Below are 21865 nucleotides of genomic sequence, written 5' to 3'. Positions count from 1 at the left end.
CCGGATCCACCATATCCACCTCCTAAGCCACCACTTGAACCACCGGATCCACCATATCCACCTCCTAGACCACCGGATCCACCGGATCCACCATATCCACCTCCTAGGCCACCGGATCCACCAAATCCGCTTCCTAGGCCACCGGATCCACCATATCCACCTCCTGAGCCACCATTTGATCCACCAGATCCATCGGATCCGCCATACCCACCTCCTAAGCCACTTCCACTAGAACCGCCAGATCCTCCATATCTACTACCGCCATTGTAAAGACCTCCCGAATTACCACCACTTCCCCCCAAACTTCCTGAACCACCAAAGCCTCCATTTCCAGATTGACGATCACCAGCATATCCTCCTACTGGGTCAGTATATGTAATTTTAGGTTTGTAACCATCTTCATCAGCTTCATATTCAACAATTTGTGTTCGACCATCTGGTAAGAGTACATGATACACTCCAGTAGCTTCTTCACCTTGACGGCTTTCTTTATGACCAAAAATAGCACCAGATTCCGGCGCATTAACTTCGTAAGAAAATTCATAGTTGGCTGGTTCCTATAAAAAAAATGAATTATTAATTCGATTTCATAAATATGATAAACAATACAAATTTAATACACTTTATACATGATATGGAATATCTTATAAAATTAATGTACTTAGAAAATGTAAAGGCAATAAAATGTCTATGAAATATTATTATTTGTCTGTATAATATCAATTTAGAAATGAAATAAAGTTTAATTTTGAAATTTTTTCTCAGGTGAAATTTAATGTTAAGGTATTCTTTATAATATATTTTAATTAAATTATTTTGGTTTAAATGAAAATTTGACAATTTAATTATTCTTAAATGTAATGAAAAATTTAGTTTTATTAAGAAAAGGTTAATTTATTATTTAGCAAATTTAAAGCTTAAAGCAAACCACAGTGAAATAGATACACAAATACATATTTTAACCTAATATTATGGGGAAAATGAATTAATATTTTATTATTAATCTAGATTTTGCTAGGTTTAGTTATTTTATTAATTAGTATCAATTGGAATAAAAATAGAAAATAGTAGTAGAAGTTCAGATTTAGTATAGCATTGAACGTCATTAATAGTTCAGGTCAGCCAATTCTGTTAGTATTTTTCAGTTTACTGGCATAAATGGTTGAACTTATTATCAGGTAATTAAATAGTGGTGATTTATCTTATATTCATTTGAAAAAAAATGTTAAGTTAATTTTTATGTCACATAATTTTAAACAAAAATATTGAATGGTTTTAATAAATAATTTTTTTTTCAAAAACAATCATAGGGAATAACTACCTATTAAGAATAAGTTTAATCTGATACAACTAGTTTTTAAAAAACACGCGAAACATTTTTTTTTAAATTAGAGAATATTTCAAATCTATAATTAAATAATTGATAAGCGATTTCGATCTTAGATATAGATATAAAAAAAATATTAAAATAATTTGAATTTTAGAAAGTGTTTTATTTGTAATTACATTTTTAAGTTTTTACTTTTATTCTTATATGGTGGACTCTAAATATTTAAACAATCGTACAGAGCAAATAATTATTTACAAAAATTAGATTTAGATTCAAATAAAAACCTGATTTAATATAATATTATTTAAAAGTAATTTGAATACCGATGTATTAAAAAATTTATATTTTCTTAGTTAATACCAACTAACAAATACAATATTGTTTGTTTATCTTAAAAATGTGTTACCTATTTTAAGTATTAACCATTTTTATATTCTTAGTTATAGATATTTTGATTATTTTTAATATTATATGCATTAGAATAACTTAATTTATATTTTAAAAAATATTTGTAAAAAACATAAATGCTTTCATAGAAAGCATAAATAGCAAAATATGAAATACATAAAAATCATTTAAAGCATACTACTTATTTCAAATTAACTTAAAGTAAGTACTTACTCACTTCATAGAATAACTATTTTAAGACATACTATTCACCAATAATTATTCATAGAATAATTTTTAAATTTATAAAAATAAAAAATATATTTGTATTTTATATTTATACTTATTAAGTTAAAATTGTATTTTAATGTCAACTTACCGAGAGAGGATCGTTTCCTGATCCACCGAGTCCATTACCATTGGCTCCTCCAAGTTGATCACCTCCAGCTCCATAACCATCATTATTGCCTGAAGATCCTCCAAGTCCTCCACTACCACTTCCATAATTTCCAGAAGATCCACCGCCGAGGCCTCCCGAAGATCCTCCTCCATAGCTTCCTGATGATCCACCGCCGAGGCCTCCCGAAGATCCTCCTCCATAGCTTCCTGATGATCCACCGCCGAAGCCTCCCGAAGATCCTCCTCCGTAGCTTCCAGATGATCCACTGCCGAAGCCTCCTGAAGAGCCAGACCCATAAATCGATCCAGCAGAACTACCTAAACTACCTGAAGAACCACTTCCATAACTTCCTGAGGATCCACCTCCATAACCTCCATTTGATCTTCCAGTGCCACCTAGACTACCTGAAGAACCACTTCCATAACCATTTGTCGATCCACTTCCATATCGACCGTTGTTACGTGAATTAGATCCTCCATAGCTTCCTTTGTTACCTCCAAATTTAGATCCAAATGAAGAATATCGATTATTGGCTCCTCCTGATAATCCGGATTGAGATCCATATTGATTAGCACCACTGAAAAATGGACTGGCTGATGATGAACCTACTCCGCCGCCATTTCCTCCACCGTATTGTCCTTTCCCTCCGTATCCTCCATTTCTACCATTTCCATTGCTATTGCCACTTCCACCACCATATGGTGATTCAGCAACAACAAAAACAATTGATAGAAGCAATATTAATGCCCGCTAAAATAAAATAATTATAAAAAATTACTTTTAATGTTTATTTAAGTTTTCGAACATTTTATTAATAATAACTTTAAAAGACATTAAAACACTAAAAACAAGTTTGCTTAGATTTAAAGTATGTCTTTATCTAAGAAATATGGTGTGGGTCTCACACTTAAACACTAATTATTTAATAAAATACAAGCGTTTGAAAACATGCATGTGACATCTTAGAACCGTAGTCAAGATAGCGGCGTATGTTTTACATGCAAAAGTGTCTAGATTAATAAAACGATTTCAATCGTTAAATAAAATATTTTTAAATTTTTTTTTATGCAACCTCAAGTGTTTTTTAGTGTTTATAACACTGGTGTGATTATAGTTTTGATATACTTTCTAGTTTTTTTTATAGTATATAAAACCATTATAGTCAATTTCGTAAAATTTTTGGTTATTATACGAGTATATGACATGAATCGCGAACTCAATAATTTTACTAGTTTATAATTTATAATATGTATGCATCAACAATATATATTCAATTTTAAACCACACCATAGTCTGCCACATAAAAATATACTTAGGATTATGAAAAAAAAAATTCTAAAATACCATTTTAAGTTATTAAAACCATTGTGTAAATCAAACTACTTTTACACATAAAACATAGACGGCTGTTCACTCGTCGGTTCTATGACGTCACGTGGCTATTCATCAAATCTCATTACTTCGTTGAATAATCGTTTTTTTAAATTTGGATTCTTACCAAAACTTCTTTCATTGTATTGACTACAATAATACACCAATAAACTTAAAAAAAAAATCAGTGTTGTGATGTATTTTAAATGAAATATTTATTGTTTAGCTAAACAATTAAATTAAGTTTAACCATTAAATGTTGTAAAAAATAATTTATTTTTATGACAGATTAATTTTTTAAAATTTTTTTTTTATTATAATTATATTTTCATTATTATTCTTGCTTTAAATTTAAGTTGTATAGGTTTTTACTATCAACGTTTAAATATGAATGCAAATTAATAATATAAATATATCTTAAGCAACGTATAATAAAAATCAATTTAAAATTTAAAATTATACTATTATACTCATTTAAATTACATATTTTATATTAACAAATAAATTATGGTTCAGCTTTTAAGACTTATATCGTAAATCATTACTTGAAATTCAAAATATCGAAATAATATATATATTATATTATAATAAAATATGTTTACTGTAAACTTCAATTCATCATTTTTACCTATTAAATTAATTTGGTTATCTTACTTGTATAGTAATATTAATAAAAGATCTGCGTTTATTGTATATTGTTATTTACACATAGGTAAGTAAAAATATTTACGGAGGAGCCTGATACATAAAAATATTTTATAATCAAATAATTCAATTTTGATAGTTTGTAACAATTAATTAATAGAATAAGTCTAAACACTCTAGGGTACTCTAATGTTTCATTTCATCCTATAGTTATTTATTTAGTCAATGGTCTATGCAAATTTATTTATTCCAAAGACTTTTAGTTTAGTAATTAATAAAGAATTAAATGTTAAATAATTTAATTTAGTGAGAAACCTATAGTTCTATAATAGAAATATTTATCAAATTACACTATGATTAATCGTCTTAAAGATTAAAAACTACAAAATTTGAAGCTAAAAATTAAATTTATTATTTTTGTCGTGTATAATGAATTATAGTCTTTGACTCTTTGAGATGAACACTACTTGAATGCTCATGAATATAGTCGTGTATAGTGTATTCCATTTATAAAGACATAGATACATAATGTTTTTTTTTAAATATGTCATAATAGTGTGCTATCCATATTAGAATATTATAAATACATTCTTTTGTTTTAACTGTAATGATTAGATAATCTACTATTTCGTTATAAATGACAAATTCAAAAAGACTTGCATACATTAAGAAATATCTTTGTTTAAACTTAATGTTCTATTTTAAATTGCTTACAATGCCTTCTTTATTAATAATTAAAATATTTATACTATATTATATATAGTAAAATGCTTATCATAAATATTACATAATATGCAGCACAGTACGTTGTGTTGTATATAATATAATATGATATATAGCATAAGAATACCTAAAACTTAAAATGATAAAAGTCCAAGTGATATAAAATTAAATTTTTATTTGTTTTTTCATAATTTGTTATAAATAAAGCCGATAATAAAAAATAATTCTAATAATCATTTTAAGAAATGTTAAATTTTCAAAAATTAAGTAAATACAATTGCTTTCAGAAGGTTATTTTTCATAATTATTTGAATTTGATTATTGATGTATACAGATATTCTATTGAAACTTACAAGAATTTTTGATTTTGTCATAATGGTTTTGCAAAAGTGCGTAGATATATTTTCTTAATATTTAAGCAATTTTGAGATATTTATTTCAATAACAATATATATATATAACAATGGTATAAATAATAATAAATTAAAATAAATTTTATTTTAAAACCTTAGCAGATTTTTGTTTATATTTCATTCTTTATTTTAATTTTATCTCTTTATTTCTATTTAACGCATTGTATAATATTATTGCAAAAATAAATATTAATATAACCATGTATCACGCAGAAACAATAACAATATGTGAAATTTAAATAAAAATTTAATTTTTATAAAACTGTTGTAAAGAATTGATGTAAAATATTTATTCAAAGTCTTAAAAATATTAAATTTTTAATGTCCCAAAAATTTATATTTAGTACTTTAAAAAAAATTAAGTTCAAAAAAAATTATTTAAAATCATGGACATAGGTACTTTTGGTACTGAACGTTGGCGGTTTTGTTTCACGCAAATAATACATTACTAGAACTCAGTATTTAAATTTTTTGCCTATTTTACAATTTATCAGTTTGTGACAAGTTTGTGGTTTTTGTCTTGCACGTTATTTCATATTTTTTTTATTTTTTGTTAATACATCAGATAAAAGATTATTACGGTCTTAAATTATTACACTAGGCATATACATTTATAATATACGTAATGTATTATATGTGAATGATGAAAAACTTGTATAATTATAAGATTATAACGGAAAAGATACGGTTGGAGAAAAAAAAAAATCGAAAATTTATATCATTATGACCACTGGTTGTACTGGCCAGGTATATACGTAAGTTACTCACGTTCATGTTGCGGACGAGTTAGTCGGAGCGGAAGGCGGACGACTTTTGCTATACAGTGACGATAAGGATAACGACGAAGTAGCTGCAAAAGAGTGGCCAAGTGTCGACGACGGCAATTGCGACGACAACCACGGTAAAGATTCGCGATTTCTGTGCTCGTTGCAGACCGTGCAGAGTGCGACTTGGCAGACGACGATGCGAATGATGCGGTCTCGGGGTACGGTCCACGGAATTATATACCCCGAAGAGACGGGCCTGGAGAGCGGTTGAGCAACGTAGCCCCTCCATCAGCGGCTGTCCGAAAAGGTTTCGATGTCGATTACCGATCGTCAGTGTTAGAATTACAATAACGAAGAAGATCTACGGTGAATTATGTGACGACACCACCCCCTCGCCCACTAATCACTATGCATTCATGCATACATTTCGTGTGTATATATGTTGTGTCTGGTTATGATATCAAACGGTATTTATTATTACAATATCAAACATATTGTGCGTACATTAGTCGTGACGACGGACGAGCGGGTGTGACAGCGTGTGCAGGAGAGCCGACCCACGGCCGCGGGCGCGGGTGTTAATTTCGTTTGACGTGTGGGGAGGGTGAGGGGGAGGGTCGGCAGTTTGCGGAGCGAGAAACGCCGCGGTCGTTCGGCGGGTATGGGACATCACTATATGGATCACTGGCACATAATATTACAACTAAACGTGTACGACTACGATGACGATGATAATAGATGACGGCGGCGGCGATGATAATATTGTTATTGTAGTCGTGGACAAGGACGCCGCCGCTCAGTCTTCAGGTGTGCGCATATGACCGCGATTTTGTGGGAAACGGAGAGCGCCCGCTCGCGGTCCTTCGCACACGTAAAGATCTCGTATCGGATATTATATTGCTATTATTATTATTATTATTATTATGATTATGATTATCAAAGGCATGTGTCGTCGTGTTGCGGGCGAGTAGACCTGAAAAATTCGGCGAAATTGCGCAACGCTGTTAGTACAGCGCATAGGTAGGTAACATGCACACGCACACCGCAACGATCTAAATGGATTCGTTAATAATAATAATAATAATAATAATATAACAAAACGATTGAATGAGAAACGGTACTCGTACACGTCGTCGCGTCGTCGCCGTCGTTGTCGTCTCTATCGCATCACTCAGCCGCCGCCACGATTCGCGCGCACGGAGTTGTGTCATTTCGATCACGGACGACGGATGATCTAGTTTTAATGCGTCTTCAATAACGCGTTACGTTATTAATTTCGTGTTATTACATCGTCGCCCGTTCGTCTCGGCCGAACCTATTATATTGCACTTATCGCGGTCGTCTAGCCTAACCGCCGCCGATCCAATAATAATACAATAATATATATGTATAATATAGGACGACTAAAGTCTATACATACGTATTATACGAATAGATGGTGCTATATTGTACACAATATAATATACGAATACACATATTATTATTATTATTATCAGCGTCATCATCGCACCGTGTGTGTGTAACCGTTTAGTTTTATTTTTTTCACGGCACGTTTCTTTTTTCTTTATTACCATGTATAAACGCGTCTCGTTTTCGTATCCTCTCTCTCATTTTCGAAACACTTACTTTTAACTTGTATTATAATTACTGCACGCCTAAAATACGGGTAACACGTCATACTATTAGCTATACACGTCTGTGCTATCGCGATGTTTGTAAATCATAATGTAATATCCATAACAGTATTCGGTTGGTTTGTTTTCTAATAATATACTATATCAATATAATTATAATATCGTATATTTTCACAACCTGGTATCACGGCGGGACGGATTAAAATGCGAATTAATATCAACAAAATGCCTGCGTTAAGTGCATGATATGTAACTATGTAAGTGTGTACTAAGTACACTACGCATATATTACCTATGTATGCCTTGATTTGTTTTGAAAATAGTTGAAAAAAAACATTTAACAAAAGTCTTAAAGTATACATTATGATATTACAATTTAAGTATTGACAATATTTAAGCTTGTAGTTAAGTATGAGCGAGTTAGATATAAAAAAATTATAGATTATTATAAAATATAATAATTATTTCTTATAGTTTTGCAAAATAATCTTTCTAAAAAGGAATGGAAATAAAAATTTGACAAGGGTTATCAAAAAGTTAGAAAAGAAGGATAAAAAAGAAAATTAATTTTAAATAATGTTTAGAAGTCGTTTAACTAATAACATTACATAAATATAAATATATTTTTAAGCTTATAATTATTAGGACTAAGATTTATATGCAATAAAAAAATTATAAAATATGTGTTTGGTTTATTAAAAATATGTAAAAATATGCCAGTAATATTATATATACGCCAAAAAATATGAAATATACACTCAAAAAAAAAAAAAAAAAATGATACGTCTTAAAATTAATAAAATAATATTCTTAGCTGTTCACACTATTTAAATATATTACACAAAACAATTATATGGTGTTTCAAATTTTCAAAACTGAACGAGTTTCTGTTAAACCTTAATATACGTTCTTCTTTTTATATAGGTATTTTTGAACAGTGTGAATACATAAATTATCACATGTGACATGATTAAAACGTCTAGTAACAAAATATACCATAAAACATGCATTTTTCGTGTTTTTATAGTCGAAATATGCAATAATATGCATTTTATCCAAAAATGCAAAAATATACAAAATTAAAACACCTCTGTTTATATCATCATGAGATGATTTCTGGACATGACTGACAAAAACAATAATCAGAAGTTGCAAAAAAAATGTTGTTGCAGTATATTAATGTTAACCCTATTTAAAATATAAACAGATTTCTATACTACAGTAATAGTACCTATTAGTAGTAGTAGTAAAAATTAGAAATAGTATAGTACTAGTAATAGTGTAGTGACCAGACTAGATAAATAAAAATATATTTATAAATATCGTATATTATTACTTGATTAAAGAATCTACATTACAATTTTATTTTAAGACCATTTGAATAATAATATTAACTACATTGTAGTTGTCTATACTTCTTACTTTTTAAGCATAATTTTTATTATTATTATCATTTTATCATTTACAAAAATAAACTCATTAAAACGAACATATATTAATAGAAAAAGAACTTATTAATATTAATAATTACTATTCACTTACATGTATTACGTAAACCATTATGAATATATATATACACATTAGAAATGAAAAATAATATATTAGAATCTGTTGACTCAATTCAACGGGATTTTTTTTAGAACAACGAGTGAATATCGATGTATTTAAATGTCAAAATTATATGGAAATAATAATGACTCTGTGAAAGGCATGGCCACAGCAGTTAATGTATTTGACTAGCTTTTAAACAAAATTCAAAATACTTCTCACAGTTCCATGAAATAGAGTACTTGAAAAATGGTTTTAACGCTGACAGCCGTACACTGGTATCTATTTTAGGTAAAGGTCATAGACCTTAATGTTCTTTGATGAGTTAGTGCGTTGCATATTTATACTGCTTTATTACTGTTATAATATAGCACGATAATTTGGTATCTACCAAATTCAACTGCAGGCAACAAGTGTTTATTTGTGATGAAACATAATATTTTCATTTGAAGGCTAAAAACATAAACAAAGAAAAATTTTCCAGCTCAAGTCTAGGTATTATATGAACATTGAAAATTATTTCATCGGTCGTTATTTATTCATATAGGCTACCTATGAACATTGATAGACACACACATAGAACTAACGTTTCTATTGAAATTGAAAAAATACATATTTCTAAAATAAGAAACATCGCATACATTACTTACCATCGCCAGGGTACTTGTTTAACACAATGTTACCTAAAACATGGATATGGGATATCGTGTATACTAGTATACTATATATGTACTATACGAAATGATTATATCAAACGACTCTGGTTGACTGGTTAGGAGTTTTTAAGTCATATTCAGTACTGTTGACACATTGAAGTACCCGAAGATCTTAATCATGCAGTATGTGATTATAAAATCCATTTTTGTAGATGTATCAAATAAAATAAATGTTTTTGTATTGTTATTTATCGTGAAAATATCCATATTTTACTATTGGAAATATTTATCATACATCATAAACCAATAATTTTTAAATTGAATTCACTATAATTATAAAAATGGACAAAATGTTAAAGGAATAATATTTTAGTTAGCGCACTCTATTCCTCATGTAAAACCGATATATTATATATACCACGAGCTAAACGCCACAATATTATAAAATTAAGTAACAACAGAATAGATGGCGCCGGGTCAACCATGTTTCGCGTATCATTAATTTTAGAACTTCACAGTATCCAAATTATTTCTATTATTATACATGTCATATATGATTATCATATGTATTTAGTTAGTGAAAATAATATGAATGTAGTTTTAAATTCTAGTTATTTACGTTTTGTGTTAAAACCATTGTATAATATTTTAATATTATAATTCATTAAAAAAAAAAATTAAGAAATATTGTTTGACTTTTAGCTTAAACACAAATATATTTGATTATGTTATAGAGTACACTGAACAATCTGAATTAATTAGTAGGTAATTTGACTGAATTAAATTGAATTAAAAATATATTCACGTTTATTATTTATTATAATGTACTAATTTAATAATAAATATTTAGACAAAAAAAAATATTTGAAATATTAAACATTGCGAAATAAAATAATGAAATTCGAATAACGTATGCCAGTTTATTAAGAAATATACAAGGTATCTATGTTAGTAATACCATAGATTAAATATTAATATTATTAATATATTAATTAAATTTTTAATAATTATTTATTTTTTAATTTATATTTATATTTTAACATAGATTAGTATATTTAATCTATGGTAATACAGGCTTAAATGTAATTACGTGCCGCATAAAACTACTCATACCTTGCACTATATAATTTATAATTATCCTATTATTTTTAATATAAGTAGGTCTATGTATCAAAGTAGTACACAATTTTTTACAACATAAAACATAATATTATGTTGATAATTAATAAATAAATTAAAACTTTATTATTATTTAAATTGCACATCATTTAGAAATAAAATTCAACAATAATTTAAAAATTAACAATTTTGATATAATGAATTATATGGCATTTTCGATATTTTTTTTTAGACAAAAGCTTTAAAGCATTTATATTTAAATATTTAATTTTAATTTAAGATTTAATTATTATTTTAACTTTATTAAGTTACTAACAGTTTTATTAATCATATTTATTTTTTTATTTTATTTTTTATTAATCATATTTCATTTATCTTAAGATTGTTTAACTACGTTTTATATTTATAAGCGCTTTTTAAAACACCGTTTCAAAATTACATTAACATTTGTTAACATAATATAAAAGAATAACATTTTGTGACACGGATAGGTACTATCTACTTACATAATAATAATAATAAAAAATAAATAAATATGTGATGTAATTATTTTCATTGTATTTAGAGAAAAAACTTATTAAACACTGAAATGATTTTTAGTTTTGTTTTTTAGTCATTATTTTAAATATTTTTTTTAATTTTATGTTATTATTCAATATTTATTTATATACTATTTTTTTATTATTTATTCATTATAATAACATAAAATATAAAAACAATTTGTAACATTATTTATTACCATAATATAATATCCACTAAGAAGTTAAAGGTAGGATCTATTTAATCAAAGAATTATGTATATTATTTGCTGATTATTGTTGATACGTAATATTAAGGAATTTGAAAATCTACAAAATAAGATTTGTAATTTTTATATTTTATTAGGTAAGAATGAGATATTAAATGTATTCATTAATTATAGATCATGTGTGAACTATAGTAATATTTTTATTTCACAAAATGTTTAACATTTAAAGTATAATATTTTACTAACTTTGATATTTAAACGAAGTATAATGATTTTAGTTATTTCACTGGAATTCAAGAATATTATTCGTACTTCGTAGGGATTTGAAACTTTTCCAAATATTATTTTGTTTTAATACATCAACATCATGACATTTTCAAAATATTTAGATTTATTTTAAGTTATTGCTTATTTATATATAATGAACCAATTCACCAAATTTACGGTAAGTCGACAATGACTCAAAAGTTAATTACATTAATAATATATAATGTATAATTATAATAATAAATAATAAATGCAATATATTGGAAAAAATTAATTAAACCCACTGTATTACTATCGCAGTAAAATAAATTATTAATGGTATCATAATTAATTTAGTTAGTAATAAAGCTGACTCATTATTGAAAACCATTTTCGATCAGAAATGTTTTACAGACGAAATTATGATTTAATTGAATTTAAATTTAGCACATCCATTACAGTGACCTATTCAATGATGAAGTACACTTGACACCTTAAACTGTACTGCAGAGTGGTTATCTATCTCTCACTTTTTTAAGTTCAATGACGTAACCGTTACACATTTTGTAAGTTTTTAAATTTTAGAAATTTGAGAAGTGTATTTTATGACTTAGTTCTGTCACCGATAATTTTTCAATTGATCGTTATTAGTTACTTACTACCAAAACCAACTGCATTATTAAGTGTTACCAAATAATATTAACAATAACGCAATATACAATTACCTACGCATTTCAAACACACGCTTGTGAATAAACGCACCATCGCTATACAAAGAAATACACATGCTCCATTGACAATATTTATATGTTAAGCCACAATACATATACTTATAATACGCACGCAAGACATTTTCCCGACGTTTCATTCAACCGGTAATCATCAAAAGTAGAAGGGATAACATTACAATAATTCTATATAAGGGTTAAACAAAAACAGTAAAGCAGCAGTCTCTATCAATAAAAATTTCAAGACACATCGTTCATGTCACACTACGATTTCATCTATTATTTAAACGAATACTTGCCATGCGCGGTGTTATAGTACACATTTAAAAATGTTGGGTTTTTAAACATCCGGGTATGATCAAAGAATTATCTATCTTGTATTCTTGTAATATTAACTAAATTAACCCGTTATTTTATTTATTTATCAAACCTATTACTACTTTATTTATTTTTAAGCCTTAAATTTTTTATATATATATTTATTACCTTAATAGAATAATTATTTAAGTGTTAGGTACTAGATTCAATTATTTTGTTCTTTTGTTTCATATAATTAATAATTATTATCGTGATAATAATTACAGTAGGTATTCCACCATATGATAAATTTCTGCGGAATGAGTACCTACTTAAGCTTCTTTTAAATTTTTCTAGTAGTTATGATCCTTAATAGAAGAGTAGTATGATTTATTATTATTAAATAACCATAAAAAGTAATTAATTAATTGATTTTATAATTAAGGAGTATCTGATTATTTAAACACATTTGATTGTAAATCAGTAAGTGCCTGTAAAAATAACAATAGTAGATAGTACTAATAACACGCGTATTAATATTCAAAGTTTAGAGTATGCTTATTAGTTATTATAATTAAGCTTTCAAACACCATATAAATTATATTCAATAATATATTAAATTTACTATAAAATTCCCATTTATCAATAATAAACTACGAGTACATAATATATCATAAAATGTATAAAAACGGTATTCGACTAAGTTTAAAACTCATTGTCAATATTAAAATGTATGATGTAGAGCATATCTCAATATTGTAGTATTATACTATGTAGTAATACACAAACATGCCAAAAATAAAAAGATAAAAAATATTAAACCTTCATGATGATCCTAAACGCTTAAAATATACCGTGATCCTGTACCTGTAGAGCATAATCTATATAGTAAGAGTCTTTAGCCTTTTTAGGCAGCTGGTCACCCATTATTTTATTTTTTTTTTTTAAAGGTCAAATTTGTGATAAAAACATGTGTGTATTAAATGATTAAAAAATTGTCAATTTGATTACATATTAAAATGAAATATATAAATATATTTATACCATAGTATTACGTTATTGTTATTAATGTTCGAGTCAATACCATCTTTCAATAAAACAGTATGAATAAGTACACGGTATAAATAGGTAGGTAAATATCTTAAAATTAATTACATGTTCTGAATTTTCATTTAATACAATTCATAATATATACGAAAGTTTTAAGGAAACCATAATATTATTACGAAATAATTATTTTAATTATAATATTGAATTTCTGTAAAAAATCCCGTTTCTCTCAATTTTTTATTTGTTTAATCTGATTATAAAAAAAAAACTAGGAATTTTTAATTTTTACCTCTCCAAAGTATAAACTAAAACTAATTTGCTATCCAAAACCACCCTAAAAGTTTAAAATCAAAGCTATTTTCGACTGCTTATACTGTACATGGACACACAAAAAATTCATATCTTTGTAAAATTCATAGTTCCACCAGAATGTAAAATGTATTAAAAATACATATAATGCTCAACATGTGTTATCAGAAAACCGGTTTGTAAATAAAGACAAGGGTGTGACACGGTACGCCACATACTACATACCTCTAGTTTATAGGCTCTACCTTGTAACGTCTTATATTTATATAACATATATAATATATATATATATTTCGCCGTTTAACACAACAACACGTAACACATATAGTTGCCGGGTGTCCTTGTGGAATTTCTCTTTTGTAAAAGAATCACAATAATCGAGACGTTACTTGGACTGCTGATCACCAGAAAAAAAGAAAGCAGGCCGTGGTTTGATACCCCTGGTTTATAGTCTCTGTCTTATAAATATATATACATATTTAACTGTTTAACATTATATTGACGCCACATGTCCTAATGGCATCTCTTTTTAAAAAGACCACAACAACCACTCGTATCCTGCTGTCCCTTCAACCATTCTTAATGGATCATTAATATTCTACAATTCTTACATTTAATGTTTTCTAAATTTCTTTCCTTATTTTTAATAATATATTCCTATGTATTAACAATCTCTTATTTTTTACAACTGTATTTCATATTGCTTTTTAATTTATTAATTTGTTATTATAATTTATAAATATCATTTTTTGTATACATACATTTAAACTTATATTTAACATATTATGAAATATACAATTAAACTATTAGGTATGATAATATTTTTTTTTAAGTCTCAATATTTTATTTTGGTTACTGTTAATAGCAGAGCCATATAGGTTTTAAAATATTCAAACTATTTCAACACCATATACAAATATATTACATTTCATGATATGAGTTTCACAATAAATTAAATAAATAAACAATTTTTCATAATGAGAATCAACAATATGCAGAATTATAATATTATTTGTAAATATTTATTGTTTATTTTTGTGTAGTACACAAGTAATTATTTAAATGTGTGTTTTGGTTTATGGTGAATATTGAATTTTTTATAAACAAAAAACCGGTTTCACTATGAACTAAACTAATAATACTATGCTTTAAATATATTAATTATTATTGTTATTTTTATTAATACATATAAAAAATTATGAATACAAGTTTTATTCATATTGTGTTTATATAATAAGTACCCAATTGGTAATAACTATAGATTTGTAAGTGACCGTATTTCGTTGTTAAAATAATAGTTAGGCTTAGTTGGTATTTTCATTATATCTTTGTGATATTGTCATTTACAACAGTAGGGTGTAACATAGAGGGTCAACTCTTAAAGAATACACATAGTTTTAGTAAGATTTCGTCAATTATTTAACACCAATATAAATGTTAAATTCATATACTGCGTATATTATTTTATACTATGTAAAATTACTTTGTACCGTCAGTGTTCGCTTAATCGTCAATTATTAGACTATCATATTGCCTAAAATTAATGGTTTTGCTTATACGAATATAAATATTGTCTACCTAAATGTATACTTTATACTTATTTAATATTGTTAGAGGATCGACTTATCTAAATAAATCAACTTAACAATCTTGGATCAAAAAAGTTTGCGCACCATTGATTTACAATAATAATATAAAAATATAAAAGAATTCTATTCGATAGGGTATACGGTTTTGTCTGTATGTTATCACGGAGCTTGGATCAATAACAATTGATGAGATGCGAGGAGAAAGGATGAATCAATTGTACCTCGAAATCATTGTCATTTGCACTCCATCGGATTTTTTTTTTCTAGCGGGCAGAGCTACACCGCAATGTTCGATCACAGTATCGTTGTCCAACTCTTAAACATTTTTGGAATAAAAAAAAAAATATACATACAGCAGAAAACTGGTTCTATAATGAAATACCGATATTCTACACCGGGAGTCATCCGCATTGTCATTGAATACCGTTCGGAATGAAATCAGTACACCTCGACAGGTGGCGCCACGTGTGCACCAGCATACCCAAAGCGTACCCTCCAACACACCCCTTGAAAACTATATGCTGGTCGGCGGTTGCCAGTACGATCGATCTTTGTATCTGGAGAAGGCTGTGTGTGTACCGTAGTTATTGTAGTGTTGCATTCATAGTGAACGGTGTAATCAACAAAGCATTTTTTGAAATTGACACTTGTTCTTCAATTCCACATAGTCAACACAGTCACCGCACGTGTAATACACCTTTATGCAAAACGAAACAAAGGAGAAAACTAACGGTTGTTTGTGATATTATTTATTTTGTCGACATTGTTCTTAATTCGGCTATAACATGGCAGATATAAAAGACGATAATAAAGGTAGGTATTTAATTTAGCACGCTTTACACACACTTAATATATGTATATTATCACGTTGACTGCCATGCAGCCGATGGCGGCCACAAGAATATTTATTATGGGTACGCCAAGAACATTTTTCAGTGTCATTATAAATTTGTATTTATACTATTAAATTAAAAAAAAAAAATTATAAATACAAAAAAAAAACATCAAAAAAATTGCAATTATTCCCACTATGCCATAGCGCATTTTATAGATCATTATTGTAGCGCCACGGAAAAGTTTATAATATAAATCTATAAATAATTAATTTACAGCAGCCCGCGGCCGTATGGCCTCCCACAAATGATGTGGTGCGGCAGCCGGCGGTCTAAAAATTATCAATACTTAATTATTTTTATACGGACGCCGACGGCCGCAAGGCAAGTCAACGTGTTATATAAATCATTTTATGAATACATAGAAGTAAGCTTAGTTAATCTTAAACACTTCTGTCATTATAGATAATAAGAAAAACGTATTGGCTACATCGCTACATTTAAATCATGGCCCACAAATTCAGCCTTATCAACCGGAGTATATATTTTTAGACGGAGCTGGTTCCAAACAGCGAGGACGTTTTGAAATGTGTTTTATTGAAATCGGTGCATGGTATACAGTGGGCGCTTCAATTGGTATTGTACGGGGAATGCATTATGGTATGAAAATTGTAACGCGAGATAACCTAACTCGTACATATAACAGGACACAGTAAGAAACTTTAATATTGTTATTTTATTTGTGTATGCCTTCTTATAAATTATAATTGTATATATTATTAGTTAGTAATTATTACTATTGTGGCTTGGCGTGGCGCGTTAGCTGCTACCAGTTGCGGAATGCGACTGAGAGTTAGTAACAGCCACAGCTACTAGCTCCCGGATGGGTGACCACCCGGGATCATAGTGGTTAAAAACCTTACCATACATACACGCATTTACTATCAACCGTAACAATCATAAAAAAAAACAACCTACTGTACCAATCTTACCCCTACAACAGCTAATGGCCCTAGTCGCCGAAGCTTAAGTTCAATAAAAAAAAAAAAAAATTATTACTATTGTTATAGGAAGTAATTATATTTATATAATATTATTTACATATAATATTTTGATACGTAATTTTTAGGTTGATAAATAGCGTTTTAAAACATGGAAATGATATGTCAAATAAATTTGGAACGATATTGGTATACTATAGTATTTTCGGTACAATACTAGAGAATATTCGAGGCAATGAAGAGGAAATCAGTAATAATATTATTGCTGGAACAAGCACAGGATTTTTATATAAATCTACAAGTAAGTCGTTAATAAATTAATTAGTTTTGTAATTTTAATACAATTTATCAAGTTTAGGTTTAGATTTAATTTTTATTGTTTATATAGCATACATTTTATGTACATAAATTAATTATGATATATTTATAGACATGATTTTCTAACTTATTCACAATAATAAATAAAAAAAAAAAAAAAAAAAGATAAAACTAAAACTGTGAAAAATATGAAAACACCTGCTACTGGAATAATGTACTCTAGTGATGCCCTTCCTCTCTAGAAGAAATCTTCTTGATGAATATTTACTTTTCTGCTAAATTTTAATATAGAACGTTTAAAAGTAGTTATCGATAAAAAGTCATTTAACAATATCCTCTTTTAAAACAAAAAATATATTTAAAAGTACAAAATAGGCATATGCCATATATTGATTTTAAAAATCATAAGAACAATCAACAAACTATTAAAATTTATTTCTATATAAAATTAGAAATTTTTTATTGGTACTGCCTTATGAATTACGGAAAATATTTGATTAAATGTACTAGTGAATTTGTAAATATAATTGTAAGTTAAATTTTTAATTTGATTACCTTTCAATAGTTTAATCATAAGTATTATCATTTCATTATTTAAAACCAAAAAATTAAAACAGCTTACATACTTCTGATTCTGATCAAAAATGCGAGTTTGCTAATTTGTTCACAACTTTTGACTGACGAAAGTTTAAAAAAAATATATAAAAATATAAGTATAATTTTGAAAAAGTATTCTTGAAAAATATTTTTCATATTTGAGTATAAATATTTATTTTAATTAGTTTAAAAAAAAATAAAATATGTGTAAAAGACTATTGAATTCATATCAAAAAAATTCTATAGACAAATAGCTAAATGAGTCAATAAAATCTTATTATGGCTAAACAATTCTAATCAGGGCTGGCGAAAGCTATGGGCGACTTGGGCTGGGCGACTACTTAGGGTGCTCAGCACGAAAGGGGCGCCAAACTGAAAATTGTTTTTTTTTTCAATTTATCTTTTAATACGCATTAACAATCTATGCAATTTGAATTATTCATTATCTAATGTTGTTTTAATTGAAGATGCATCTGAAATTGTCTCATATTTGTATAATGTAGGAATATATCAGTGCATCGATACCGCAGATAGATGGTCGTAATAGTTAATAATTATTTTCATATACCTAATTATTTACCATATATAAATAAATTCATATTACTAGACGATTACGTCTAGATTCGTTAGAAAAATCATGGTGATAACATCCATTTGGATCTTACGGCGAAAATACCGCAGTGTAAATCAAAAAAACACATGTGTCTGAAACACACTAGTATACTACACACAATTATTTATTGTTTTCGACGATCCCTCGCTTCGTACGCCGTATGGTCTATTGTGTAATATCAAATGTATAAAATAACAAGTAACTGCCAACAGGTGATCAATATTCATATACTTTGTTTAGTAAATTTATACATAATATTTTGATTTCTTATTTACAATAAATTCCGTTCTCTGGTTGTCTTTGGTAATTAGTGAACACAGTATTATATTATATTTATATTATAGGCAGTGACGACCGTTGTTAATACTATAATATTATAGAGTGTAATGTGATGATTGCTATTGCACAATAATTTGTGTGGTCTATTGTCTATTTATGATATTATAAATATATATTAATATATAATATATTTTAATACAATATAATTATTAATATATGAATTTTTTTTTTTACGAAATGCTGCAATTTTATAATTTAATAAATAATATTGTATAACCTTATTACAATATTTTACGAACAGGTAATGAAGTTTAAAGTTATGTTACAATATACATACTTATTTTATTCAACTTACTAAAAAAACTTAATTTTACTACTATTCAAACTAGGCGTGGGAGGGAGGGTTGTAAAGGCGCCAAAACATAGTTTCGCCCAGCGCGCAAATACTTCTTGCGCCGGCCCTGATTCTAACGATAGTAAAACTTTAAAAAAAAAAAGGTTTAGTATGTTAATATGTTGTTATTTAATAACCTTACGGCTAGACTCCAAAAAAATGTTGACTATTTTTTTGTAACTTAACCTAAATTTTCATTGTTTTAAAATGTACACCAGTGATACGAGTCTGTCACTTGGCATCCAAAGTCTATCTACTTACGTGGTTTTTCCACAAATATGAAATAAGGTATTTAGTATTCCTACTAGGAGTCTCCTAGTATATTATATTGATTCTTGGCCTAGTTGTAATATATAAAACAATTATATGCTTATATGTATTATGTATATTAAAATCTACTTAAACTTAATTAAATGTAGAATAATTTGATGTCAGAGAATAGGTTAGGTTAAGTTATAATAAATCTGTTTTAATTTAAATATTTATTTTAAAATGATGTTATCAAAATAAACTGAAAATATTTCAGGTGGTCTTAGAAATTGTGGCATTGGTGGTCTGATCGGCTTCAGCTTAACCATGATGTACAGTTTGATTTCATCAAGGGTTACAATCATTGAAAATATAAAGAAATTCGTCATCCACTAAGAAAACTGAACTATATAATGTACATTAAAGGTGTTCAATATTTCACACTCCCATCGATTTTGTTCAACTATAATACATTTTACTCCTATAAAATTCTACAAACCTGATTCATAACAAGCTTTATTAATATTAATAAGAAATTGTTCTTAAACTTGAAATTTTGTAAAATTACAAAGTTTACTACCTAGTTATAAGAAATGTTACTTTTTAATGGTTATTTTGATATTTAATAATACAGAAATGATTTTCAAAAATCATATTTAAAATATAATCGTTACAAAAATGTTATTGATAAGAATAAACACGATGTTATGTAAAAACATTACAATTTTTTTTTACAATTTTGATTGATAAAATACAATTTAATATCATTTTATAAAACATTTTTTGTTTGTACAGGAATGACGTTTTTTTTATAATCTTGCCTAAATACATTGGCCATTTTTTATACATTTATTGGTTAAATTATTCACTATATTTAAATTATAATTAACCTATTTTTTTTGGTTTTTAAAATATTAGTTATATTGGGTACTTAGTTACAAATATAAGTATTATTATTATTATTTATATATTAAATTTTTTCTTTTTTTTTTAAATAAGATTTTTATAACAAATGTTTATATTGGAGATAATTATTAGTATCATAAATAGTAAATGTATTATTTTATTCTATAAAATTGGCGTGTAAATGTATTTACTTTAAATGGGTATGTCTATTATTTATATTTTGTATCAACCATAATATTGTGTTGTTTGATGTCTGTATATTTTCTTTATTTGATATTATATTAACTACCTATTACATTTTATAATATTATATAAATAATGTTTTAATAAATTGAAATGTGGTCATTTTTAAATTTTAGTTAAGCTTAACTATTACCTTATGACTTAAACAAAACATTTTTTCATGAATATCCTTCATACAAATAAATATTTAGTTCCATTATTTCTCGAAGAAATAAACGTAAATAATTAATTAATTTGTAACTTAAATGTAACTAAATTATTGTAATTTATGACCAGTTAGAATTAATTGAGTAACATGCCACACCCTAAAGATATTATAAATGAACAGCAGATTAAAATGTATTCAGTAATGATGTATTTTGAAGGTAAGTTAAGTTAAATAACATTATATGTTTATGTTATGGAAAATATACCTAGGCATTAAAGATGTACCAAATCGAATAAGAATATTTGACTGGCGTATCTTAAAGTT

At 27.0% G+C, this 21865-nt stretch overlaps 2 protein-coding genes across 4 annotated transcripts in view; one reads left to right on the top strand and one right to left on the bottom strand.

Annotated features, from left to right (window-relative positions):
- Positions 1-6225, bottom strand: part of LOC112591601 (glycine-rich cell wall structural protein-like) — a 6832-nt gene extending 607 nt beyond the window's left edge. Inside the window, exons 1-4 of one of the 3 annotated variants that reach the window (XM_025335462.1) lie at positions 6038-6225; positions 2097-2867; positions 143-557; positions 20-91 (exon numbers count right to left, since the gene is read on the bottom strand). In XM_025335462.1, coding sequence (XP_025191247.1) covers positions 20-91; positions 143-557; positions 2097-2867; positions 6038-6043 — 1264 coding nt within the window. In that variant the 5' untranslated portion in view covers positions 6044-6225. Of the gene's footprint in view, positions 1-19; positions 558-2096; positions 2868-6037 lie in introns of all 3 variants that reach the window. The other 2 variants (XM_025335461.1, XM_025335463.1) reach the window with 2 other exon arrangements.
- Positions 6226-16745: 10520 nt separating this feature from the next.
- Positions 16746-20640, top strand: LOC112591643 (mitochondrial import inner membrane translocase subunit Tim23-like). Its single transcript, XM_025335522.1, has 4 exons — positions 16746-16773; positions 17259-17505; positions 17923-18095; positions 20522-20640. Exons 1-4 carry the CDS (start codon positions 16746-16748, stop codon positions 20638-20640), a joined length of 567 nt encoding a protein of 188 aa, XP_025191307.1.
- Positions 20641-21865: the final 1225 nt, after the last annotated feature.

The sequence above is a fragment of the Melanaphis sacchari genome, unplaced genomic scaffold (assembly GCF_002803265.2).
Source record: "Melanaphis sacchari strain LSU unplaced genomic scaffold, SCAv2.0 Contig13_pilon_pilon, whole genome shotgun sequence".
In the NCBI taxonomy this organism is placed as follows: domain Eukaryota; kingdom Metazoa; phylum Arthropoda; class Insecta; order Hemiptera; family Aphididae; genus Melanaphis; species Melanaphis sacchari.
The sequence above is the reverse complement of the archived record's forward strand: the minus strand, read 5'-3'. Positions and strand labels throughout refer to the sequence as shown.